This window comes from Toxorhynchites rutilus, chromosome 3, assembly GCF_029784135.1.
Source record: "Toxorhynchites rutilus septentrionalis strain SRP chromosome 3, ASM2978413v1, whole genome shotgun sequence".
Taxonomy (NCBI): Eukaryota; Metazoa; Arthropoda; class Insecta; order Diptera; family Culicidae; genus Toxorhynchites; species Toxorhynchites rutilus.
Genome location: NC_073746.1, coordinates 42,821,982 through 42,849,816, shown reverse-complemented (window position 1 = coordinate 42,849,816; position 27,835 = coordinate 42,821,982). Strand labels below are relative to the sequence as shown.

At 39.5% G+C, this 27,835-nt stretch overlaps 2 protein-coding genes across 2 annotated transcripts in view; one reads left to right on the top strand and one right to left on the bottom strand.

Annotated features, from left to right (window-relative positions):
* Positions 1–27,835, top strand: part of LOC129777357 (ankyrin repeat domain-containing protein 29) — a 483,863-nt gene that overhangs the window by 90,746 nt on the left and 365,282 nt on the right. Inside the window, exon 3 of the mRNA XM_055783597.1 lies at positions 2,266–2,376. Within this exon, the coding sequence (XP_055639572.1) occupies positions 2,266–2,376 (111 nt within the window). The remainder of the gene's footprint in view (positions 1–2,265; positions 2,377–27,835) is intronic.
* LOC129777364 (60S ribosomal protein L9) overlaps positions 1–27,835 on the bottom strand; it is a 432,239-nt gene that overhangs the window by 297,759 nt on the left and 106,645 nt on the right. The window lies entirely within an intron of this gene.

Here is a 27,835-nt window from a genome sequence, read left to right as displayed (position 1 = left end):
TTTCTTTCTATCTTCTTTTCTTCTTTCTTCTTTCTTCTTTCTTCTTTCTTCTTTCTTCTTTCTTCTTTCTTTTTCTTCTTTCTTCTTTCTTCTTTCTTCTTCTCACAGGTTCACAAAAGCCACTTAATAGCCTGGATATAGACTCTCAAATTTCAATTTGAGCATTAGAAATCCCATAAAAACAATCTCTCTGTGTATTGTACATTGTGAGTAATCCTGATTATAGTCTCGTGAAGAAGAATAAAGGTGTAAGCGACAATGTAAAAGACAATGGACCCGAACATGTATAGGAGAGAATGCCTGCAGAAAACGTCCGGTGAAGTTTTGTCCAGCTTTGGAAAACTTCCACTACAGTGGATTCCAGATTCTGTCTCTGTCTGTCGATTTGTCTCTATCCTGTGAGTGTGTACCGCTAGAGTATAAAACACGCGGACCCCAAAAAAATATCTTATTTTCTTTCAAACCGTAAACCCGTGTGGTTGTACGGCATCGGCATCGTGGGCGTAACAAAGGAGGACAGGTTAAGGGAAAGGCAAAGTCTCACTCGAACCGTGCAGGTTTCCAGTTCCTTGTTGGTCGCATTCACTGATTGCTCCGCAAGGGTAACTAGGCTGAACGGATTGGCGCCGGAGCACCAGTATACCTAACAGCGATTATAGAGTTTCGGCTGTCGGAGTGCTCGAGTTGGCTTGCAAAACTGCTCACGACAATCAGAAAACCCGCATCAAGAACAGAGCAGCTTCGGTTCGGCGCACATCAAGGCAACAATTAGTTTCAGTGAGTGGAAAAGTGTTTCTCCGGCACGTCGCATTAAATGTAATTTACTGAACAACATGTCACAAGCTGGATGGGAAGAAATTTTCCAACTGTGAAAGCTGTGGCGAGTGGCAAACGCAATAGCTAAACAGGAAGGTTTAACCGAACAAGATGGGAATATCGAGTGATAACAAAACACAACACCAAAGGTTCTTTTCGGAACCATCAACATATTCATGAAGAGTAAACAGTAAACTAATCCATTTTTCAGGTAGATAGGTAGGTATTCACGTAGGAGAAGAAAATAAAACAATATATTTAAAATACATATTTAACAAAAGCTGTCTCCTTTGTATAGTCCTACGTCACTCCGGTTATGTCCCCGATATTACCCACCCGTCTTTTTTCTCGTGCCACCATATTTCTAGCTTACTACACTTTTTCTGAGCGGTTGATTCCTTTGGAGTTGTTTTCTGGAGCGATTATTACGGGAACCATGCTCTGAAATGAAAATGAAATGTGAGAAAATTAATGAATGGAAATGAACAGTGCTTTTGTCGTAGTATTTACAAAATGAATTGCTATAGATTGAAAATTACTTTGAATAAAGTAGTGTTTTTTCATTTGAATGCAATAAACATAAATCTCGGTTTCATACTTGTACATGTGGTATGTGAGCATTAAATTTGTTGAAAAACAATTTTCCACATGATACATTAGTGAATCAAAATTTTCTTCGGTTTTTATGGTCCAATTCTTCCCTCTTTTTTTGAAACTATTTCATGATTTTGATTTACTTTATTTTGCTAATATTTTTATGATTTTTCAAGATTCGATTTATTCTTGCTCCATCTTCAATGTTGGTAATGTTATCAATTCTGGTGATTACATTCTTTGCGGTTAAATGTTGACATCGTGGTCCTGCCTCCACTGTGCTGGGTTGGTACCAGAGATTAAATTGTCAAATGCGATGGTATTTGTTCGTTGTCAGCCTCTTCAAGAATTCAATGTAATTTTTACTATTGATTAGTTTACTAAATTGTAGATAAATAGTGGGCCTGAATTCACCTCTCATCCGAGTGAATTTTGATTTGCGGAGTTTTGTCTTGATTCAACGCATTCAAATTTCCTTTTTTCTTATTGTTATTCAATATTCAGTGTATTAATGATATAGCAATCAGATTTGTCAGTTTCCGAACAAATACGTAATGGAGAGCTAATGGGATAAATCCGGATGTAATATTCATTCCACCAACCGTTTTACCGATTCGGATAGCTCAACCCAGTGTCATCGCAATTGAAGGATGCAATCATCTCACACTACCGCTAGCGGAAATATCTTTGTTGTGCATCTGCAATTGCCATCCGTTGTGGACCTTAATTTTTAATTTATATACAATCTACGATTCAATCTAAACGTTGTGTTCTTCTGCTGGCTGGCAACAATTGCTCTCGAACAATATTCACGAATTCACCAACCTTTCTTTCTTTTTGCTGATCTCTTTGCAGAAAGAAACTCTATCGGATGTACAGCTGCACTTGGCTGCATTACGCGGAGACGAAATGTTGCTGAAGCGTGTTTTGGACAGCGGCAAAGTGCACGTGGACTGCCGGGATGAGGTGAGTACCTGCTAATCAAAATCAATCACCCCCGTCGGAGATGTATCGATAATTAGTACCGGGAGGCATGCACTAGGTCGGGTGACTGTTTGTGACAGGAAGCACAAATGCCATTCATTTCCGCTGACTGGATCCGGATCGCTAGGGTCCGATGCAGGAACCGAGGGCGGAGCGAATTATCCCGGTGTTTTTTTTTGTTTGGCATGTGATTATCAATCAATTTTCGTAATGTGGGGCGAAATGTTTTCTGACACTGTCGCTCGTGTGAAATATTTGGTTAGGGACACGCTTCGGTGTCGGACATCGGTTGCGTATATTTATAATCATTAGTGGAATTATGGGGGCTATATGGACCCCACAATGTGCGCCCCTCAGTTTGGCGTTTGGCGCATTCGTGTGCATCTGATTTAGCGCTGCGGTTCATGTTTTGCTGTCAAGTTTCAGAAAGCCATATTTATGATGAAGTGTTTTTGTTTGTCCCGCAGCTTCCACGACCTGCTGGCTGAGAGCAAAATGTTGTTTGAAATGTGGGGATGAACATTTTTCCTCCCGTAACTACCGCTCGCCATCTCATGCAACAGCTTTATAAATGGGTAATATTGTTTGCATATGTGACATTGTTTCAATATTTTCACCGAGTTTGGTTTCCAAATTAAATCCTCTGTGTAGCGGTGTGGGTACAGGACGACGCGTAATGGAAAAGTGTTTTCCCAGCTAAACCAATCCTGCTAAATATACCGATTATCGTCAGTGGATATTGTTGGTTAGTGTTTTAGTTTCCAATTCGTTCCACTCGCAATGCTGCGGGTTTTTCCCGCTGCCGCTCACCGAATGCCCAGAATGTATGCAACAGTTTTTACTCCGCCATGGTTCGGTTTATGGTGGCGCTGCATGGTTTCAGGTAAAACCACTTTTCAGTTCAATGGGACACAGTTCGTAAGTAATTGGGTTTACTATTCAGTATTCATAATTGGGTTTTTCGTGATGAAACATTAAAAGTTGGAATCTTGCAGTTTACTATCGAATTTCCGTTTAAATTTTTAGGTATAAAAATGTGTTTATTGTTGTGAATAAAGGGTGTGTCACATCAAATTGCATCACGGAAAAAACGCTGTAGAAATTCGCCCAGTAGACCGATCCTTTTGGAAATTTTAGACAGTAAAATAAAAACTATTAAACAACTTTTGGCATTTTCTTTTTATTCATACTTCGAGCCCAAGCCCGTATGCTCGCACCTTCCTCTTTACCCCGTCCATAAGGTTCTGTACAACGTCAGGTTGTAGTTTTTTTTGAACAGAAATCCATTTTCTCTTGATGTCCGCCTCCGATTTGACAACTTTTGGGTTCTTCCTGAGGGCCTGCTTCACAATCGCCCAATATTTCTCTATTGGGCGAAGCTCGGGCGCGTTGGGCGGGTTCATTTCCTTTGGCACGAAGGTGACCCCGTTGGCTTCGTACCACTCCAACACGTCCTTTGAATAGTGGCACGAAGCGAGATCCGACCAGAAGATGGTCGGGCCCTCGTGCTGCTTCAATAGCGGTAGTAAGCGCTTCTGTAGGCACTCCTTAAGGTAAACCTGCCCGTTTACCGTGCCGGTCATCACGAAGGGGGCGCTCCGCTTTCCGCAAGAGCAGATCGCTTGCCACACCATGTACTTTTTGGCAAACTTGGATAGTTTCTGCTTGCGAATCTCCTCCGGAACGCTGAATTTGTCCTCTGCGGAGAAGAACAACAGGCCCGGCAGCTGATGAAAGTCCGCTTTGACGTAGGTTTCGTCGTCCATTACCAGGCAATGCGGCTTCGTCAGCATTTCGGTGTACAGCTTCCGGGCTCGCGTCTTCCCTACCATGTTTTGCCTTTCGTCGCGGTTAGGAGCCTTCTGAACTTTGTATGTACGCAGGCCCTCCCGCTGCTTGGTCCGCTGGACGAATGAACTTGACAAATTCAGCTTATTGGCGACATCCCGGACCGAACTTCTCGGATCACGTCTAAACTGCTTAATTACGCGCTTGAGATCTTTTTCACTGACGGAGCATCCATTTTTGCCGTTCTTCACCTTCCGGTCGATGGTTAGGTTCTCGAAGTATCGTTTTAGTACTCTGCTGACCGTGGATTGGACGATTCCCAGCATCTTACCGATGTCCCGATGTGACAACTCCGGATTCTCGAAATGAGTGCACAGGATTAATTCACGACGCTCTTTTTCGTTCGACGACATTTTTCCAAATTTACGAAAAATTGACAGTGAAGCATGGCCAACGTGATCTATACACTCTTATCTGATTATAAGCGAAAGCTGAAGATATAATTCCTAAAAATATTAAATTTCTACAGCGTTTTTTCCGTGATGCAATTTAATGTGACACACCCTTTAAAACTAAACTTCTCGTCACTTAACTAAATTACACAAATCTAAATTTTTGACACATGTTTGATTGTGTAAATAAATGTTAACAGCATAAAGCGAAGATGTCCAGATTATCCCAAATTTATTCCAAAGAAATCTATTATTTTTCCGAGCAAATTTTTGTGATTGCTTGATACAGTTCAAAGAGAGAAACAACCAATGAAACAATACACCATATTTTACCTATAAAAATAAAGCTAAAAATCAGACGGCTGTAAACGTGAATAGAGTTTATGGTCCTGATATTGTAATAGTAAATAACGCACAATTTGGGTTTCGTCGATTTCGTTCGTTTCAGTCGTGAGAAATGTCAAGCATAATCTAAACGAAAAACGTACGTTCTGATAGGTCGATTGGCATAAGCAACCTATGCTCTACCAGTTATGCAGTCAAAAACGAGTAGGTTGGCAACCAACACTTTACACTAAAGTGGAGAGTGCGTTTGAAAATATTCGAATTCGCTTTTCACTACCTTGCGGCTGTGTTGATTGTGCGCGTAGCTCAGTGCAAGCATTCTTATGTGTGGGTCAGTTACACACATGTCACATTGCATCGATTTATTTATTTCGGCTTAACGCCTTTATAACACCAGCATTACTAGGACTGGGCAAAGATGTTTATAGCGGCAGCAACTTGCTTACAGGAGCCAGGGTTTTTGCGACTTTTCTTGGAGACCGTCAATACCCATTGCTCATTCTATCACACCTTAGGCAGTTCCCTCAAACCAGTATAAGCCAGAAAAACGAAACGTTACCGCTACGCTATGGAAGCCAGCATCGAGCGAGAGGCATAAATTATTTCACCCTGTGATTCAGTTTTTAGTTTCACCCTAGATTGCAAGAAGCCATCACCATTTGTTAAGGTTAAAACTTAATATGGAAATGATCAAATCTGCTTTTTAAAGGCAACGAGAGAGTTACAACAAAATTACACATGGGGCCACCAACAAATTATAGAGATTTAGGCGAACGGAATGCAATAATTGTCAATAATTGTCCTACGTTGACAATGCGTCCATGATTTGGACACCATCCTTCTATTTTTTAAACCTAGGACTATGTTTAATAGAAGCGAACTTGATAGATCGTAAGAAATTGTGCATCAATCGATTGAAAATCCGCACCTATCAATTATATTTTTGACGTAGGGCTTCGTCTAACTTTTCAACATCAATGCCCATATCAATGTTTTTGGTGGATTAAATGAAAGATTTTGAACGTTAATATGTAATATAATGGATGGATTTCGATTTCAAATACTCTTATTAAGAGGAAATATCCCCACCTATGTTTTTGTTCGAGACATATATAGTGAAAATAGTAGAACAAAAAACAATGTTACGAATAAAAGAGGTCGATTTTATTCGCTGCTCACGTGCTTTACAATGCAACAACGAGTACACTTAAATTTGCGTTTATGAAACAGAATAATTCGATTAGTTGTTTGTTTTAGAGAGGCTTCAAACATTATAGTTCACTTGATTCGAAAATATTATAAAGAACTGTATTATGGAATACGTTTTCTGCTTCACTACTGATTTGAGAGTCGATTTCGCACATGTCACGTTGTATCGAGAATAAGAGATGTATATAATGTTCGTTCTGTGGTTTCATTTTTCGGGTAATTTTTCGGCAGCCACTGAGCTAGCAAACAGTCGGCGGCGGCACGCGCTAAATCACAACTTTGATTGGTTTCCTTTGTGCTCCTCAAATTGTACCGACCAAAAGAAGTATTACAATTTTGCCGCTACTTTACAATACCATACCACTGCGAAAACAATAGTGGATATCAACTGTGCATATCATTCTATCCAGCGGATAAAAGAAAAAATAAGAAAATAAATCGTCTATCTAAATTTAGGATCGTTCTAGTCAACCTTTAGAGGCGAATGAACTGAAAATTTTGAAGCCTTTCTAATACAAACGATTTAAGTTCAACTAGTCAACCTCAATCTCGCAACAGCTAGCGACCAGATCGTTCTTATTCTTTCTTGGAAATTCTTGGATGGCTCGAATGCTCCCAGCGTAACTTTTGCCTTCTCAACGTAGGTATTACTTGCGCCATTTTCATAATTAGTACTTAATTGAGATATCTATGCCGAATCATACGCCATGAATATATTCTGGAGTGGCAAGCTCTAGAATACGTGTGACCACAGTACAAGTCGGAAGAAATTTCTTTGTCGAAAACTCCGCCGACCAACAATCGAACCCGAACTCCCGGCAAGATATATTCGGCCAGGGGAGCACTAGCGACCAGTTAGTCTTTCCAAATATCAAATGCGTTCTGGAATAATGGAATATATCGCAAACTGTTCAATTCCCGAAGAGAAAATAAACGTTGCTTCGCAAGCCCCACCCTGTGTGATTCTCCTATGTGCCAGTGTGCATAAGAATAGCTGTCCTGCTACGAAGTGATCAGCCATTTGCTAACCGTGAAAAATGATTAACACCATCAACCAAAAGGAAGAAGAACCAGAAAAAAAGACAGAGTTGTCAAATTCAACATTAGCAACAAAAGCGGTAGCAAAGCAACAAAATATACGACAACAATCTCAGCAGCAGCAAACGAGTTCCAATTTTATTGTCACAACCTGAACGAAAAATACAACGCCCTGTCTTCATGCTTCACTCCTGTCGAAAGGTGTTTCATTTTATTGTTCACCAAGCCGAAGAAGTCAATTTATCAGTTCTTTCTAGAACAATTTCTCTAAAGATTTTTTGGCTATGGATTTGCAAGTTCGTTTCCATCGGAGAATCGTAAGCCTCTGCTTTTGTGATATCGGTCAAACACATAAAGTTCATGTCGTCTGATAGAGAGAGTGCTTCTGTATTTTTGTTGTTTTCGTGCCGTTGTCAAATGTGGATTGAGTGGTCAAGAAATGGAATGTGGAATACTGATGCCGATGGAACAAAATATCAATTTCCACCTAGTAATCGACTGAAAGACAGCAAGGGTTTCTATATAGTATTTCTCAAGGCCGATAGTTTGGCTTAAGTTTTCCATATTGGCCATTTTCAGGGCTAAAGGCGAATGAATACTTCAATTCTTTATAATTCAAAACTTAGTTTATATTTTTCTATCGTGTTGAACAGACATCCATTTTTTTTTGTTTCAGAATGCATTCTCAGACTATATAATAAACAAGCATAGCGCAAAACAGTGGAGAATTTCAGTAAATTGGATTTTCGAAAAATGTTTTTGCGTTGTCAATGGTGGTGGTGGTAAAAATATAGAACCATTTCTGGCTGCAGTGTATGTGTCTCAAAGGAGAGATACATTACGTGCATTAGTAATAGGGACAGACATTTAATTTTCGTGAAATTAGTGAAATTTTCTGGTTAAAATTGACTTCAAAGTTCAGTGAATTTTAAGCCGGATAAGAAGAAGGTATTTCCCAGCAGTGAAAGCAGTGGAGCTTTGGTGGAAAATTGAAGGTGAAAAATTATTCCGACGCGGTTGCTGAACTTCCGTCTGAACTTCCAAAATGTATTCTGAGTGTAAAACACTGCGAAAGTCAACAAGTTTGGCTTTCGGCATGTCCTAATGCCTTCAATGAATGGAGTTTGAAATTATCTTTTCAAGCATGTTTTACGAGATTTAATTAATTTAAGAAAACCTCGCAGATGCAAATTATGCTCACACAATCGTTCTAAACGGTACGAATAGATTTATGAGGTAAAGAAAGTTCAATCCTGAAAGAAAGTTTTCTGTCATTGTTTTCTCCATTTTTTTAAGTTTTTGACTGACAAGGGCGAAGCAAATCTTTCTACTGCTTTTGAATTCACTCATAAACGCGGGGTGTTTTTAATTTTTTGTAATTCTTCTATAGCTTCACCATCGCATTCGTCTGATCTAACACCGTGTGCTATATTCCTCCTCTGAAAAACTCACATCTATACATAAAGCCTCAATGTTTTTGACGTAGGACTACGTCTTTTATTTCTATACCGGGGTGTAAAATCAAAGTTTCGAAAAAGAAAGCGTTACGTCTGAGACCGATATTTTGAGCGTTATAAGCTTCAAAACAACCGAACGAAATGGTATGATAAACACTTCATTCGAAAGATAAAATGTCTACGCGTTATATACTTGTTACTTTTTCATCCAAAAACTTGTTTCAATAGCCTTAAAATTGCTTTCAAAACATATTATTGAAATCACCAATCGGTATAAAAGCGAGCGCCGCTCGGAAATCCACTCAGTTATAATTGAACAGCGATTGGACCATGTTATCGCTGTTGTGGTGAAGCTAACTTCGTTTATCATGAAAGCGCTGATGAACGGTGTCACCAAGAGCCTGTTTGTGCACCTTAGGCCAGAAGGGAATCCACCAGGAGGAGAGTGATGCCATAAACGGTTCCACTTGAGACATCGGAGCAGCCACCACATACACACACATACATGCGCGGAACTATTTTCGTTTGGTTGCCATCCAGCATCGAGAAGATTCCGGAAAGGTATCATCGTTGCTGAAAAATAATCTACCAGTTCCCCTTGGAATTGAAAAATACAACCATGCGAAAGAGTTTATTCTATGTATTCTATGTTTTCTATCCATATAATACTGCAACCAAATACATTTGGTTTCCTGATTTTTCAATCAAATGCAATTCACAGGTGGTTACCGAGTTAGCATTGACCACTGATGGGCTTCGAGTATCGAGGAGAACCTGGAAAGATGTTATCGTTGCTGAAAAATAATTTGCCAGTTCCCTTGGAATTGAAGCATACAGGGTTTTCCAACTTTAAATTCCGAAAGTAAATTGAAATAAAACACACTTAAAATTCGAATTTCGATGAAACTTTTATTTCAAATTAAAGTTTGGTTTATGCCATTATGTGTGAAATACAACATCATTCAAATGTCCACCTAGGGCTTCCTCGCACACCTTGATCCGGAACAGGTAATTTTCGATGACTTTTCGGCACATATGGGGCGGTATCTCGGTCATAACTTCACGAATATTGTCTTTCAAATGTTCAAGAGTTTGCGGAGAGTTGACATAGACACGGTTTTTCGCATAACCCCACAAAAAAAAAGTCTAGCGGGTTCAAATCGCATGATCTGGACGGCCAATTGGCATCACCAAAACGCGAAATTATTCGTCCCTCAAATTTCGTTCGCAATATGGCCATGTTCGGTCGTGTTGTGTGGCACGTGGCGCCGTCCTGCTGAAACCACATGTCATCCATATCCATATCTTCAATTTGTTGCAAAAAAATCGGTTAATATGCGGCCATAGCGCTCACCATTCACAGTTACCGTCTCGCCGTCCTCATTTTCAAAGAAATACGGCCCGATGACTCCACCAGACCATAATGCGCACCAAACAGTGACTTTTGGCGGATGCAATGGCCTCTCAACAATCACGTGTGGATTTTCTGAGCCCCATACACGGCAATTTTGGGTGTTCACATAGCCACCGAGCTCTAAATGTGCTTCATCGCTGAAGAAAATTTTATGCGAAAATTCAGCATTTTGCTGCTGTTGTTCGTGCACCCAATCGACGTATGCCCGACGCATTCCATGGTCACCACGCTCTAATTTTTGTACCAGTTGGACTTTATATGGATGTAGGTACAAATCCAAATGCAAAATTCGTCACAATGATGTGTTTGACAAGCCCAATTGCTGAGCACGCCGTGGAATCGAAACATTCGGGTCATCCTCCACACTGGCAGCAACAGCAGTAATATTTTCCGCCGAACGCACATTACGATGATGCACAGGTTTCACAATATCCGCTACGGATCCAGTTTGTTCGAATTTACGCACTATATTAGCGATTGTGTGCTCTGTAGGCCGTCCATGACGACCAAAATCCGTCCGTAATGCTCGAAAAACATTTGCCGATTTTTCATTATTTTTATAGTATAAATTTAAGGAAATTAACACGTTGTGCGATGCAAAAACGATTCATATTGTAAAATGGCAGACATTCAACTAACGATATGACGCTTTGGTTGACAGCTATGTCAAACGGTTGTCAGCGCAGGGCTGTATACTTTCGGAAGCCCGAAATGGAAAACCCTGTACATTCAAGCGAAAGAGTTTATTATGTTTTCTATCTATATAATACTGTGACCAAATACATTTGTTAGAGGTGCAATGAATCTTAAGAAGGAATTCCCGCTCTACGCGCATTGGCAAACGATATTTACTCAACAATTTCTCAAACGAGAAATGGGTGTAAAAATTATGTAGACTGATTTGATGCAAAAGATATTTCTCTATTGGGAATGGAATACAAATCATATCACAATACAAGCAATGAATTATGTATTATACGACTTTCGTGTGATTGCTTCTTTTGCTGAATATTGTGCCTTCAACGTAGCACTCTCGTTTTCGAAGTCCCCCAAATATTCATTTATTCACTCATTCAGAATTGATTCAGATGCAACTAAATCACTATCACTAAATCAACGATAATCCTACGTTATACCACATATATAACCCACGGTTATACCACGCTCGTGTGCGGCTCATCATACCATTCTATCAATTTTGATAATTTGGAAGTCACCGTTGTGTTCCCGTTCCAAGCTCCAAGCAAGTGGAACATATTATCCCGACCCAGATATGACATCTTTCCGGCGTTACAGAGCCCTGGCTTTTGTTCTTATGTTATTAAAAAATCCGACGTTATAACCCCACAGCAAACCATTTGCATGAAACCTCTCCCACCTGAAATCCCCCACACCTGTGTCACTTCTCGGTCAACAGATTTACATTTCAGAATGATCTACTTCCAAGATACGCTCCCAAGGAGATATCTCCGGGGAAAATAAGACTCTCGTCAGCAAGCAACGACAAAAGGACTGACGTACAATGAAAAGGATTGAAACTTCTCATTGTGGGGGGTTCACTGGGTGTGAAATGCGTACGAAACGATAAGATGCTCGCTTTATCCTGAGACAATCTCGGTCTGCCATCCATTCCCCATTTTCTCACCCCCTCTCCGAAGACTTCCTGCTTTTTCTCGTTCTCATTAAATTAAATGTTGTTTCCACTCCGGAATATTTGATGGGTATTATTCAAAACCCTTCCTGTAAACCGAGTGTGTGTGTTCGTTTGTATTATTCCATCATACAAATGCTTTGATCCGACTACACAGCTCTGTACGCATGTTTCCAATTAATTTATTATTTTTGCTACGCCACAGAGGAAAGATGAAAAACCAATTCACCGTTTCGTTCCATTGGGGATCGCCGTAATTCCTCGTTACTGCCACATCGCTTGACGCTGGAACAATTTTCACACGCGCTATGATTTCAAGAAACCAGCGAAAGGGCGTCGTTGGCGGGAAAAGTTGGCCCTCCAAATATGAATACATACGTACGCACATACGTACGCACACGCATATTCATTATCCCACCCGGCGAATATTCGACAACAGCTTCTTCGGTGGCTGGATGGCTGGCTGGTTGCGGTGTGGTGCGGTGCGGAGGCTGAGAACCGGGGTTTTTGCGGGGTGGTTTGTGAAGAACCTCGACGTTTCATCATTAATGAGCACGGTTGGCAGGTTCGCAAGCTGGCTGGAATGGCTGGTTGATGACAAACAACAATCGCTACCACATACACACACATATGGTAGCGCAGGAAGCACTCTTGGAGCGGTACTACGGGAGGAGACAGGAAGTGGTGTCGAAGGAGCGATGGCGACGAGTGACGGTCTGTCGCAGTTTTCACACCTCGTCAATCCCGCGTGCGTTGCTGTGGTGGCCAGATGTACGAAAGTGCACCATTTTCTTATGTTGGAAAGAATTATACTTTCGAACATGTTATGAAATTAAAATTTTACCAATGTTGCGCCGGATCCTGAGACGATATGTGAAAAATCTAAATGTCGACAGTAAACTGGTCTGGAATTGTCCCTTCAATTGCTGTTTGATACATATCAGGGTCGAGTAGAGGACGAAGTACAATTGGATTGATAAACGGAAAAAATACTATCATTATTTGCATCAACATAAATCTTCTTAATCATGTTTCATCGGCTACTAGTGCGTAAAAAGATTAAGTAAATTCAATGTTACTTGTTTCCGCTACTTGTCAGAAGGTAATTTATATTATGGCCACCGTGGATAACCTTCCAATCCTCTGCAGCGGGATTAAGTGACCCCGATCTTATATATTTAGATTTTAGGACCAGTCCATCAGTCCATCATGAAATGTCTGAGATATCTACACGAGAGTTACATAACATACATTTTGATAATTTCGTCACAGATTTGAAAAACTGCAATTTGCAACTCTTATCAGTCATTTACAGACATGCCTCTCTTGAACCAAAAGTTGATTCGAACGCCCCTCAAATTAGTTCCTATGTGATCAATATTTTCAATACGCAATCAATTGATTCCTAATTGGAATAATTTTGCTAGATTGTGTAATGGAATTAATCATGTCATGGCAAAGCCCAAGTAGACATATTCTTCATAACAATAGGCTTTCGCCTGCAAAACTATGCAAACATAAAAATCATTTGGATTTTACCAAAACCCAAAGCCGAAGATGACGTGAATACTTTGGTTGCGATATTCTAGACTCATGAAATCATTTTTTTATATAGAATAGACATAGAAAAAAAAATACATAAGAGTAACAGAAATGGACTCAAATTAAATGCAAAGAAAACTCAAACAATAATCTCCGAGACTAAAGCACGGCTAAGAATCTGGTAATTCTGATGTATTGCCACCTCGTTTAGAGAGCCCAATTAATGACATTTGTAGAATATTTTCTTTGGCCTTCCATCATTAGTCTTACTACAAGACTCTCCACTAAAGGCAGATCGACTCAAATTAGCCACATCGTCGATTATTCCACTTTTCAACTACACAGATCTTTTATATTCTTCACCATCTGGCTGGAACGTAACCAGATTAACACTGGCACAAATGTTGCCACATTTTCATTTGCACCAGAAGGGTAAAATTTTTTTCTCATTCGTACTTTTTCTCCAAAAAATCTGTACCAAAAATCTTTATATCGAAAATATGCACTGTAGAGAAAAATCATGAAGCATGAAAAAATAATCATTTATTTACTATTTTTTTTATCCCATTTATTTATTTATTAGGCTCATTATCATTTCAGCTGTAACAGAGCCGGGTTTTAATCGTGTACATGAACATATGTTTATGTTTCTATAAATTGTAAATTACACAGTAGTTAGTAGTAGCCATTTAGGCGTTAAGTTTTCTGTTCCATTGCATTATGGTAAATTACACAGTAGTAGCTATTTAGGCGTAAGGTTATTCTTTCTGTTCTTCCATTGTTCAGCAGACCGGACAGCGGAGACAGTTGATATTGATCATTGTTGGGTTGTTTATAGAACAGCAGCCCGATGTTTCTTGCAGAGCAGAGCAGTTGTATGGATGAATCGATCTTTGTTCCACCGTGGATCGATTTCCATCGCTAATGATGGTTGTGTGGACGTAGTTATTCTATAATAACACAAAGATGGTCAATTGAGGGCCCTGAGTTTGAACTCACGATCGATCGCTTGGTAAGCTATTTATTTACTATGAAATATTATATTTACTAACTTTATGTCTACATTTACTTACTACAAATACTAAAGTATTAACGCCACCGTGGCGCAATTTTTATTATGAATTTATTTTTCCGTATTTAAATTTATTCTCAGGTGAATGTAATGAGTGATTTCAAGTAATAATACTGACAAAAAAAAATTTCACACGCGGAAAAATTTGTACCAATCTGTACTTTTTGACGAAAATATGTAATCTGTATCGTACAGAATCTGTACCAAAAAATCTGTACCTTTCCAGATACATCTATACGTGTGGCAACACTGACTGACACTTAACTCCATAACTAGATACGTATTCAATCTCCATGAATGAATTTCGCATCATAATTACGAGAATTACTAATTTACTATTAATTAACCACGTCTTACAGTCACCAGGGGAAAGGAAGGAATGTTAGTATGATATTCGCCGCCCGAAGTCCAGAAGGGTCGCCTCTATAGCGTGGTTCTCTAGCGAATATCAAGGGAGGGATAGTGTTAGTAAGAAGAGGTAAAAATCATGATTTACTGAGTTAAGTAATATGATTATGTTAACACGAACTATCGACCACTCGACAAAACGAAAATTCGAAAGTCTCATATGCCACAACATAAGACAGATTATTTTATGGTAATTGAAAAAGGAAAAACTATAAAGTTAATTGAACCGACCATATATTCTACTTGTTATCGAAATCCAATTGCGGCAGCGGAGAATTTACTGTGGAAAACCTGAGAAGGTAATCGAGAGAAATTCTTTAAAATCACGAAGTAACGAACGAACAAGTGCACATTCATTGACGCCACAGCTTGCATGGATTGTCAGAGATGATGATGGACTGAATTAGAAGGGGTTTTAGAATCTATAATTAAACACGACAAAACATAAACAACAAATGAACCTGAATTGCTGTTGATTGCTCGCTGTCTAGGGCGACACATAAACACTGATCTTTTTAAATATCCGAGTAGTTTGTCAGCATCGCTTAGCTAAATTACATCATAAGATATAGATAAGATTAGACGACAAAACTGGGGGAGCAAAGACCGATCAGAACGTAAGATTTCCGGCTTAGTATAATTGTTCAAGGTTTTTGACGTAGAACTACGTCTTTCAGGAAGGGTGTCAAATCAGAAAACATACATACGTTTTTATGAAATAAAGTTAACGTTAATAGCTATTTTCACTGTGAACGAATTCTCATGATTTGCATACCAATCGAATCGGAAATTCTCTAAGATTTGTTTGATATGTTATACATTACAATTAGCTAATCTCTAAATGGTTTAAATTCATGAAAACTGGAAGAACTTCCTTTTTTCCCATAAGCTTGTCCTGCCGATTTGTGTGCTAACCCTACCCGTATTTCGAATGCGTATAACTCGAACTTTTCTTAACAGATCGGAAAGATGTTTGCATCAATTGATAGGAAATATTTCTACGCGTCTATCACAATTAATGAAATGTTATTTTTCATAAGATGAACAATGTAAAATGTTAATAAAAAATTACTGTAAAATGTGAAGCGTTATCTAAACACCTTAACTGCCAAGTTTTGGTTGGCCCGATTTAATGTTTCCCCAACACAGACTTCAAAATCAATGTACCTTTGGAAATCCCCTTTCAAATATACATGCAAGTCGGGGGTATTTTTGCTCCCACCGAGCTGTGTTTCCCTAACACTGACTTCAAAATCAATATGCCTGGGGGAATCCGCTTTGTCAAAACATGCAAGTCGAGCATATTTTTTACCACTGAGATGTGTTTCCCTAACACGAACTTCAAAATAAATGTGCGTGGGGGAATTCGCTGTGCAAATACATGCGAGTCGGGGGTATTTTTTGGTGTTAAGTACTTTTGTACTCGCTTGTCGTTGTGCAGACCGAAATATGTTTCCTGAAAACGTACTTTTAAACTGAGAAGCCTGGGAAAATCATCATTTCGCGGTTCGAGAACTACATAAACATGAAATGTGCAATAATTTCAGAGGGAAATGAAAGATACAATGATCGTTTGAGAATTCTTCCGTTCACATATTTTGGTAGTCCTAGGCATCATATCAAACGTGAAAGGACGTTCATCAAATTTATTTGTAACAAAGAACATAATCTATTACAAAAATTCCGATGAATTCTAAAACAATATTCGAAGTGGTAAACAAGTGGATTTGGACATTGATGTATCATATGATTGTGTGAGAGGTGTGCGTTGATGCGATTACGAATGATTTATTCGAATTTTGGAAAATTGCCATTTAGTCCGAATGTGCCCCATGTGTGGGGCAGTATCGGACAGTCCTGGGTCACTTTCGGACAACGAAAAATAATTAAAATTTTTTGTTTATCAACAATTATTTTCGTTACCTCTTATCTCCAGCATATTCTGCATTTTTTTTTTGTTTGCCTGAAAGGAAACTGCTTGCTATGAGAGTCAGTAAAAATTCGCGATTTTGCTTTCTTCCGTTTTCGAGTGGTGGTTTTCCGCGGTGAAGTTTTTGGAAAAGGTTCAACATTTTCCGGGGACAAAGTTGCCAAAGTAAAAAAAATGTTTTTCAGCCTTGTTGTATCACCCGAGGAGTCAGTTGCTACCTCCGCTCCAGTAGCTGAAATCATTTGAGCATTCAAAATCCTTGTCCGAAAAAATGTTTCTTGTGAATGAATAGCAACCTGTCATTTTGAATCCATCTAGGGTATTACTTAGATTGAAAGAAGCATTATAAGCCGATTTAACTATACCGAAAGGTCGTGTATAGAAATAGTTTTTTCCAGGATGGTTGAGTATCCGAATTAACTCTTCATTAGAATTCTTTTACAAATACACACACGCACACTCGAACAACGCAAGCTCAGTACTATACAGTTTACAGTTAAGTATTTATTGAGCCACTTCTTCTTCTGTTCTACTCTTGAATAGAATGATACACGTTGGTTAGCTACGACTGTTTTCTCAATGGTATAGAGTTACACAAAATGTGCTTCGGCTTAACTCTCTTTCGGGTAAATTTCATTTTTCATTCTGTTAGGGCGCCCTACGGTTGACCGGTAGTATAAAATTTCCACCAGACCTTTTCGTCGCCTTTCTCTCCGAATTTAGTTCGAAAAGACCCACTACTTTCGCATGTGTTTGAGGAGTGCGTTCCGAGCGTTCCGGAAGATGAACATACTTTCCTCGAATTGTTTACGAACGTCACAAACCGTGAATTTTGGATTTTTTAAAAGATCCGCCAACTCTTGAAATTTCCGTTTCGAGCATGAGGGATGGAATCGCTGCGCGCTTCCTCTGGTGAGTGATAGAAACGAATGATCATGATAACCAACGCCTATTGAAATTCAATACACTCATTGATTCAGTGAAGTTTCGGAAAAAAATACTCAATAAAAGTTGGAGGTCATATCCAGTACACGACCGCATTGTTGAAATAGGACTACGAAATTATCTTATTCAATCCGCGAATCCGCGATCTTCTTGAATGGCGTTCACGTTCCTGTGGTACTTTTGCCGTATCAACGTATGCATTAACTAGCGTCATTTGCAAATACTAAGTTGAGATTTCTTCAGCCAAATAACACGCCTTGAATGTATTTCGAGCGGCAAGCTCTAGAATACGCGTGACCACAGTGCAAGTCGAAGGAAATTTCTTTGACGGAAAGTCCCTCCGACCAGAACGGGAATCGAACCCGAGCACCCGGCATGATAATGTGAGACGCTAACCACTCGGCCACGGGTGCACCCGATCCGCGAAGGATACGAAAACGATAATTGTGCCTGCGTGATTATAAAAGCATAGAAATGCGTAGAACAAATGTGTGGTAATATGAGGGTGCTCATCCGTTCAAACCATTTACGGACGAGAGAATTGTAATGTAGAGTATATCAATCTAATCTTAGAGAACTTGGATTCTGGAAATCATCAATATCCGATCGCAACAAAAAACAATTATTGACGTTAAAACTATTTCATGAAAACCGTGACATGTTTTCCAATTTGGCACCCTCAGTCTTGCGTTGAAACGCCCAAATGGCAGCGTTTTTAATGTGTCCGGATTTGTAGTTGTGCGTAATAAACACAATTCATTCAAGAACGTTTGTCAACCATAACTGGAAACCACACATGGTTGCGCTTTGTTTTATTTTTCGAACTTACCTTTACCGTAGGACTGGCAACACTTCACCCCTCGCACATCATCCCGAACTCGGCTGCTCGACATAATGAGCACAATCGTAATGGAAAAATGCGAGCTGCCTGTTGTGCCGTAAGTACACGCGGATTAAGCCCAAGGATGCATGAACGGGGCGAAAATAAATAAACGAAACGACAAATGACACGCAGCAAATGAGGTACGCACATTCGGTGGAGATGGTGAAAAGCAGGTTCGCACTTTTCTAAAGTGTTAAAATTAACAGCTGGTGCCACTGCTGGGTCTATTGAATCGCACTCAACATGCATTTCCTTGCCGTTGTTCTGTCATGAGTGATTGGGTTTCACAGGTTTGCAATGAAGGGATGGAAATCTCAGCACAATGAACCCTTGCTTTATAACTCATCTAGATTTCCCTGCAAACAATGACCACATTCAGAGATACGCATTTTTTCCCGTGAAATACCAAAGGGGAAGTAGTAATACGCATTGCGCAAAACCACTCCAACTCGATAAGCTTGCTATCGCAAAGTTTAACTTCAAAGCTCTACCGAGATCCTTTCGCTTTGATGGCGAACCTCCTACAAGTCACACGTAGGATCGCGTGGGTCCCGGCAAACACGCGTAAGAAAAATGGCTGATTGCACGTACGAAACCACCCATCGCTTCGCCCCCCGCCCCCAGAAAGAGCTGCTCAGTCACGAAGGCTCACCACTCACCGGAATGGGATGGGTTTCCTTTTCAAGGATGGTTAGACACACATTTCCTTCCGCTCCAGAACATATGCAAAGCGGAGGCGGATCTCGGTATACAAGAAAAGTTAGATAAAAGGAAAATGTGCATAAAACCGGCGAATGGAAGTGAACAAACTTAAAACCTTGGCTCGGTTTTCTACGACATAACTTGGGATGTAAAAATAATTATCTAGAGCTGTGTCATGGGGATATCTAGGATGAGTTATGTGCGTTTGCAAGGTACACACTGAAATGATATCTGATGCCACAGGAAGTGAGCCAAATGCTTTCACTGACAAGCATGCGGAGCCTTATCAAATCCATCATTGCGGGAATCTTGATTGAGTGACAAACCCAACTTCCGACGAAGCCATTGTTCAATAAGTCAAACATCATCAATCAAATATTTTCAGTGTACAACACAAGTTGTCCTAGATTGACGCAAGCAAAATTATTTTCTTCGCAAAATGGGGAAAGCATAAGGAGAGCACGGAAGTAAGCAGCACATACACTCGAGGAGCATCTCATCAAGCATCTGGGGGAAAGATATAGGTTTTTCCTTTTTCGAGAGCTTTGCTACGCATTGCAAAAGAGCACTCAGGTACAAACGCACATCGAACCCCTCTGTGGGAGGGAGAGGTTGAGTTACACAGTTGACGTAATTGTAAAATTCTTTGATGTTTCAAAAAGAAACCGACCGCTTTTATTCTTAATAAATTGCGAGGGTGCATTTCAAGATGGAAAACCCGAATGCCCTACAATGTAAGATTGTTCTCGTAGTTTCTCTCGTTTTTTCTAATTTAATGCACTTTACGCAGTTGACGGGAACACAAGTTTGTGTCGCTCCGCTCTAATTTCCAAACTGAGATTCCATTTCCAACTTTTAACCAACCCCCTTGCTGTGGTATCAGAAACTTTCGTTCAGCTTTCACAAATCCCAAGGCTTTACGGAATGCTTGGAAACCTCACCCGTAGGAAGATTACCATTTTTCGAACGGTGCAGGTCACGTGTCCCTGCGCACAGATAAGCACGATGGCTGTTTGATTATTAAATAGAACGCTCGAAACGAAAATGAGACAGTCACGTTCCGCTCAGAAAGGTAAACGCAACAAACGCACTTACCTACGGCAATAAGTTGGGGGACGAAAAGTTAGATATTTTTCATACCTTCTCTCTGGGAAGAACCGGGTTTACACGTTGGGGAAGGCCTTGCATCTCATTAATTATTTCTTACATGAAAACAGGGGGAGAAAGATGGAATCTCTGTGCACATCTCATGCACATTTGCAAATGCAGCCATCCCACAAGCATGTGTAGCACATTCAGCTTTCGATTCATGTCACACTCAAGTGTATGTAGAGACGTCTTCTACTTAAACGAGGAAGGACATCCAGTAAATGAGTGACAAAGAGCCATTCGCCTCCCAAAGTACGTGGGTCAGCTGTACGTGGACAGTTCCGCTGCTTCTTGAGATTTTTTCTTGTTTTTGCACTATGTAAATGCAGTATAACAAACGGTACACATATGCTACTCGAAATTGACCTATGGCAATGATGTTTCTTTAAGCGACGCATTTTGAGTTGAATTGCTCGAAGCGATTATTGCACCGGAAAATATAATGGTCTTTTTTGTGCGACAAAAGTTTACAAAAAATGCAATCAATTTACAGGTAACATTTTTTATGACATTTGAAGTTATTTTCATTCATATTGTGATCTTAGATAAGTTCTCATTCTTTTTTGAAAAACATTTTGACATTGAAAGTATTGACCATCACAAGTAACAATTTTTTTTCCAATCTTTCTGATCGCATTCAAATTTTCCTCGGAAAGACAAAACCTCTTTTGAAGGTTTCGAAAAACGGACTCTTTCTTCAACATTTTAATAAGATCGATAATAAGAGTGCCGTTCACTCAGGTCATATGTCATTGCATGGAAGAAATGAAAGACGGAAGGGGCTAAAATTGGCGAATATCGCAAAATAACTTCGCTCGTATAGTCAGGACTTTTCAGCGAAACTCTACAGTTCATAAGGCAAAAACTGCTCAAACGTGGCTCATAACAATGTTTCGGATTGCATGTCAACATAAGATTGACCAGGTAGTAGCCCCGAAAACCACCCGGGTGACGTCTTTAGAGAACCCCCATTGAACTGACAGGAGCCAACATACCGAGTATCCCACTGACATTTTCCCTTTGTTTTCACATGAATTGGGTATCCCACTGAAAGTTCTGCTTGAGATTTTGCTAATGATCCTAGTATCAATCATAGCACCCGGCTGCCTAAAACCGACTCACTCGCTTACGAATATTGAGTCTTAAGGAAATACTGCAATCGATGAGCGTTTAAACCGTCTTCGGCGAAGCTGTAATGCAAATGGGGATCATTTTGAATGTATAAGTTGAATTGCATTCTTTATATCAATAAGATACTAAAATTACCAAGTTGAAAAAAAAATGTTGCTTGCTTTTGTGCACCAGTATTTAAGATCATACCCAACAAACATTAAATCGTATAACTAGTGTATATACATCCCATATTTCGGACGGTATATGATGTTCTTAACTGGCGTATACATGTAAAAGTGGAGGCGATATACGTCCATGACAATTGCTTGGGAATTAGTTTGGATGAATATACGACTTATACGCGTATCTAATACGACGATTGCCGTACATATATACCATTTACTACAGACATAGAACAAAAAAATGATGGCGGAGAATGTTCGTGAGGTAATAATTACTTTTAAAACCTCACGAATTTCCATTTGTATACATGAGAGCATGTTTGTAAAATAGGAATTATTCAATTGTTTTTAGTAGAAGGAAGATTAGCATTAGCATTAGCATTGAGCAAGTTGCACAATATCGTAGGTGGTACGAATTCAGAATGTTTTTTAGTAGGAGGAAGATATACATTTAAAATGGCGGTGTTGGATGAAGGGGTATTCTAGTGTAGAGAAATGAACTTCGGACGTTTTTTCGAGCTCCGAAAAAATTATACAAATAATATTTCTTACTATTCATTATATCATTATTTGTTTATCTATTATCATATCTATTTTGTAAAATTATTTTTTCTTACGTTTCCCGATTTTTTTTTCAAAATAGTGAAATTTAAAAAAAAAACATTATTTTTTATTGGTTCATGCGGTAGAGATTCATATGACTTTTACATAAATCGGTTCAGTACGCCAGTTTGGAAAAAGTAGTTTTGAGAAAAATGTGTTAGATGTTAATTGTTATGGCCGTAGTAGATTAGATACCGCATCATCAAAATGGCTAAAATATGGGATTTCGAAAAGTCCTTTCTAGGGTATATCTTTGAATTCTTAAACTTCAGAAATATGAAGATATAAATTTTTTTTTTAATTTCTAGACTAGAATACTCACATAAGAAAACTGCTCCGAAAGGATTCGAACTCCGGTTGTTTGAATGATAAGCAGCAGCTATCCCGCACGGGTGTCTGGAGTATAATTCTAGATCAGTTGCAGTTGTAGAAACTCGTACATATTACACAAAAAAGATGCAATCGGATACCTCATTCCTGATTGTCGATTGTATCTGAGTGGAAATTATATGACTTTTATATAGAAATCGTGAGCATGGTTCAGTCCTATGTGTTTTAAGTAATCAGATAACATGAAGGAAAAATCTTCATTCAAATTTTAATAATTCAAAGCTACCTTCGGGCCTACTGATCTGGTACAGATCAAGTTGCCTCCTTGAATCACCATATCACCACCAAACGTAATTTACTGTTGAACGATTTCCCACCGCATAATTTTTTTCTCAGTACTACACTGATTCAATTTATACGTTCATGCGATTCACGAACTGCGTCAGCCTGATATGTATAACAGTTCGGCCAAAAAGTTCATAAGGTTAACGTCTAGCTGGCACCTCTTGCAAAAATCTACTTGACTATCACAAAGCACCATCTTTCTATGGATACGTGTCAACATTTGACAGCAATCGGTCGAGTGGCTCGTGAGTTACAGCATTGAGAGTGAAGCAACTTTTGTTATTGTGAAAAAAATGGAAAAATACGAATTTCGTGAATTGATTGTAAAATTGCATGAATTGGGCTTCGAATTGCTTCCGCATCCACCGTATTCTCCAGATCTGGCTCCCAGCGACTATTTTCTGTTCGCAGATCTGAAGAGAGTGCTCGCTGGCAAAAAATTTAAGACCGGTGATGAAGTGATTACCGAAGCTGAGGCCTATTTTGAGGAAAACCCGAAAGAATACTATAAAAATGATATCGAAAAGTTGCAAGATCGCTATAATCGCTGTATTGCCCTCGAAGACAATTATGTTGAATAATAAAATTTAATTTTGCAAAAAAAAAATAGTTTTACTGTGTTACCTTATAAACTTTTCAGTCGAACTGTTGTATGATTTCGTTTAGATCAATTTTACGATAGTGTATATCATAAAACTGATGCTTGTTGAACCGAATTACGACTTGATCAGCGGTGATAAATAAAATCGCTATTTTTATTCTTAGTGGTTGCCATGTTACAAACAATTTTTTGTGTGTCTCTACTTGTGTAGCAGTTCTTTTCTTTCAATATAGAAATGCAACTATTTTGGTCGATATTGTGGACAAACAAATTGCAGTGTAAAAACTTTGAATTGAATTACACGCGTAGTTTTTTGAAACACGCTGTGGAAAACGACCAGGACGTGTGATTTTATAAAGAAATTGGATTCAAGTGCTTATACAAAATTTCCAAGTAAAACGCTTCATAATTGCTCAATATATTTTTATTGACCTGAATGGGGTGCTATTGGAAGGATTTAGGTTATTGACGATAGAATCCACCCCATTGTCACGATACCATTCAGGCCGAAACTTCACAGGTCCTTTGCTTTTGGCTGCACGCTGCCTAATCAACATCTAACCTACATCAACAGGAAATCAAGCAACAAACACATATTTAATGGCATACAAAGCTTGCACAGAACTGCACGAACGACTGGTACAGTAGCAATGTAGCAGTAGTAAAGGGTGTGTCACATCAAATTGCATCACGGAAAAAACGCTGTAGAAATTCGCCCAGTAGACCGATCCTTTTGAAAATTTTAGACAGTAAAATAAAAACTATTAAACAACTTTTGGCATTTTCTTTTTATTCATACTTCGAGCCCAAGCCCGTATGCTCGCACCTTCCTCTTTACCCCGTCCATAAGGTTCTGTACAACGTCAGGTTGTAGTTTTTTTTGAACAGAAATCCATTTTCTCTTGAAGTCCGCCTCCGATTTGACAACTTTTGGGTTCTTCCGGAGGGCCTGCTTCATAATCGCCCAATATTTCTCTATTGGGCGAAGCTCCGGCGCATTGGGCGGGTTCATTTCCTTTGGCACGAAGGTGACCCCGTTGGCTTCGTACCACTCCAACACGTCCTTTGAATAGTGGCACGGAGCGAGATCCGGCCAGAAGATGGTCGGGCCCTCGTGCTGCTTCAATAGTGGTAGTAAGCGCTTCTGTAGGCACTCCTTAAGGTAAACCTGCCCGTTTACCGTGCCGGTCATCACGAAGGGGGCGCCCCGCTTTCCACAAGAGCAGATCGCTTGCCACACCATGTACTTTTTGGCAAACTTGGATAGTTTCTGCTTGCGAATCTCCTCCGGAACGCTGAATTTGTCCTCTGCGGAGAAGAACAACAGGCCCGGCAGCTGACGAAAGTCCGCTTTGACGTAGGTTTCGTCGTCCATTACCAGGCAATGCGGCTTCGTCAGCATTTCGGTGCACAGCTTCCGGGCTCGCGTCTTCCCCACCATGTTTTGCCTTTCGTCGCGGTTAGGAGCCTTCTGAACCTTGTATGTACGCAGGCCCTCTCGCTGCTTGGTCCGCTGGACGAATGAACTTGACAAATTCAGCTTATTGGCGACATCCCGGACCGAACTTCTCGGATCACGTCTAAACTGCTTAACTACGCGCTTGTGATCTTTTTCACTGACGGAGCATCCATTTTTGCCGTCCTTCACCTTCCGGTCGATGGTTAGGTTCTCGAAGTATCGTTTTAGTACTCTGCTGACCGTGGATTGGACGATTCCCAGCATCTTACCGATGTCCCGATGTGATAACTCCGGATTCTCAAAATGAGTGCACAGGATTAATTCACGACGCTCTTTTTCGTTCGACGACATTTTTCCAAATTTACGAAAAATTGACAGTGAAGCATGGCCAACGTGATCTATACACTCTTATCTGATTATAAGCGAAAGCTGAAGATATAATTCCTAAAAATTAAATTTCTACAGCGTTTTTTCCGTGATGCAATTTGATGTGACACACCCTTTACTAGTATTGAATTATAGAAGCTTTGAATTCAAACTTAAAACTTAAGAAACTCACTTCATTCGCCTACAGCCTTGAAATCGGCCGATAAAGGAAACTAAAACTAAATCTCCGCCTTGAAGAAGACCATTTGAAAAGCCTCGAGGATCACTGCCTTCCGGTCGCTAGCCGGGTGACTGATGAATAAGTTCGATTTCGTCAGGCTGCTTCGGTTTGTAGCCCGCGCTAGGGAATCGGCTTGCGATCTGCTCAAATATATGCGGAATCATATTCTCACACTAGGGTTTAATATAATTACGAGAACACCTAGTCGACTGCCCAAATGTATGCGAAATCATATTATCTCGTTTAAGTCACCTCAGGATGAGGAACTCTTCAGTTATAGAGGCTTTGGAACATTCTCACGTCATTCACCTCTAGTTTCTAGAGAAAGGTCAATTCGGAAAACTTAACCTAAGCTTCCGACCTAGAGAAAGGTAATTTGGAAGCCACTCAGGAGCGTCAAATGTTTTCTGTCTATTGGGAATGGTAAACAAATTATGTCATACGAAAAAGGGGAGGGGTTTAAGAGTCAGTGACAAGCATGATAAGGAGTGTATCGAAAAGTAGTTTTAAACATTTAACACGTTATTACACACAAACGGGTGGCAGAAGTGGATGAAAACCCGGACCAAGTAATCCCGAAATGGACCGAAAAGTTGTAAATTATAGTTAGAAGAACAGGTCTGAATATATTCGCGATTTGGCTAAGAAGTTCAAAACCAGTGTTGGGATGATTCAGCAGATTAAACAGAGACATGGTCTAAGGACCTATAAAAAGCAAAAAGTGGCCAAGCAAACACCGGAGCAGCAAGATCGCGCTAAACACGAGCTCGAGAGCTATATGAGTGTATTTTGAACAATCCTAACCAGTGCATTCTCATGGATGACAAAACATACGTCAAAGAAGATTCCAGAAAGGTCCCGGAACTCAATTTTATACCAAATCGATTGGAGAGAGTGTATTATTTGCGACTGTTGCGATGGAAAAATTCGGCCAAAAAGTGCTCGTTTTGCAAGCAATTTGCACGTGTGGCATGCGATCGTCAACTTTTTTCACAAAAGGAACTATAAATGCTCAAATTCATGTGGAAGAATGCTTGAAGAAGAGATTGCTTTCACTTTATAGAAAGCTCTAGAGTTTCGTAAACAAAAAACTGTCGCTGAGAACCAGATCCAGATAACAAGATATCAACGGAAGTAATTCAAACGGCAATCCGTATAATTTTATTATTATTACGATCGACTTGTGGCAAGTACATTATCTCGAGGAAAAAGGTGTATCTGCCTTTTTTATTCAATCTTTAATAGTAGTTGGTACTATTAACGCCATATTATTTCCGCTAATGATAGTTGGATGTATTTTTTTATGAAAAAAAATCCTTCAAACATACTCCTATGTTTGATAATAACGCTTTAAAGACAATAGTGTTTTTCTTTTAAATAATTAAGTTACGGATAATTTTTTTCTTTGGTTTTATTAGTTTTTCCTTTAGTTTAAGCTTTGTTTTATAGTTTTGTATTAAATTCATTTTCTAATAATTTGTTAATACTGTCATCGTTGGTAGAGTGCAACATGACATTTGAACAATTAGTCGCCCGCAATGACCAAAAGTTTGGACTAGAGTAACAGTGGAATATAATTAGTATACATCAATTCTACTACGAAAACAAACGTAGCTACCCATCGTTCATATAATCCTATCTAAGGGAAATTTAATAATATGAAGATAATAAAAATAAGCCAACATACGCATAGATCAGCATGCTGTTGTCCGCTTACCTTTTCTTTCCTAATGCTGCTGGCACATGCAACGGTTTTGCTCAACACAGTGGAAGCCCGAAGAAAAGCTAAACATTGCGTCGTCAGCCCCACCCCAGTGTAATTCTACTTCAAATAAGTTTCGCAGTTCCGCTCCGAACTGATCATTCATTTTCTAACCGCGAAGCAGTTCAAACAAGGTTAGTCCGATCCAGCACAAAGCGATGTAATGGTGGTGGTAATACAGATGCGTACATGAACCCATTTAATAAAATCATAAAAACTTTTTAGGACAACCAAACCACTAAATATTTATTTCAATGTAATTTAATACAACAGTTTGATGCATTCGGAAGTAATATCCGAAATAATGAAAATCAAATTGATTTTTATAATTTGTTTGCTGGGAGAGAGCTTGTGTTTTCAATTTAGAATAGTTTTTGGGCTTATTGGTTGGCGATTTTTAAATCGATCATTCAATTTTCACGAAATCGTGCATTGTTCCCGGGTTAAACGTGAC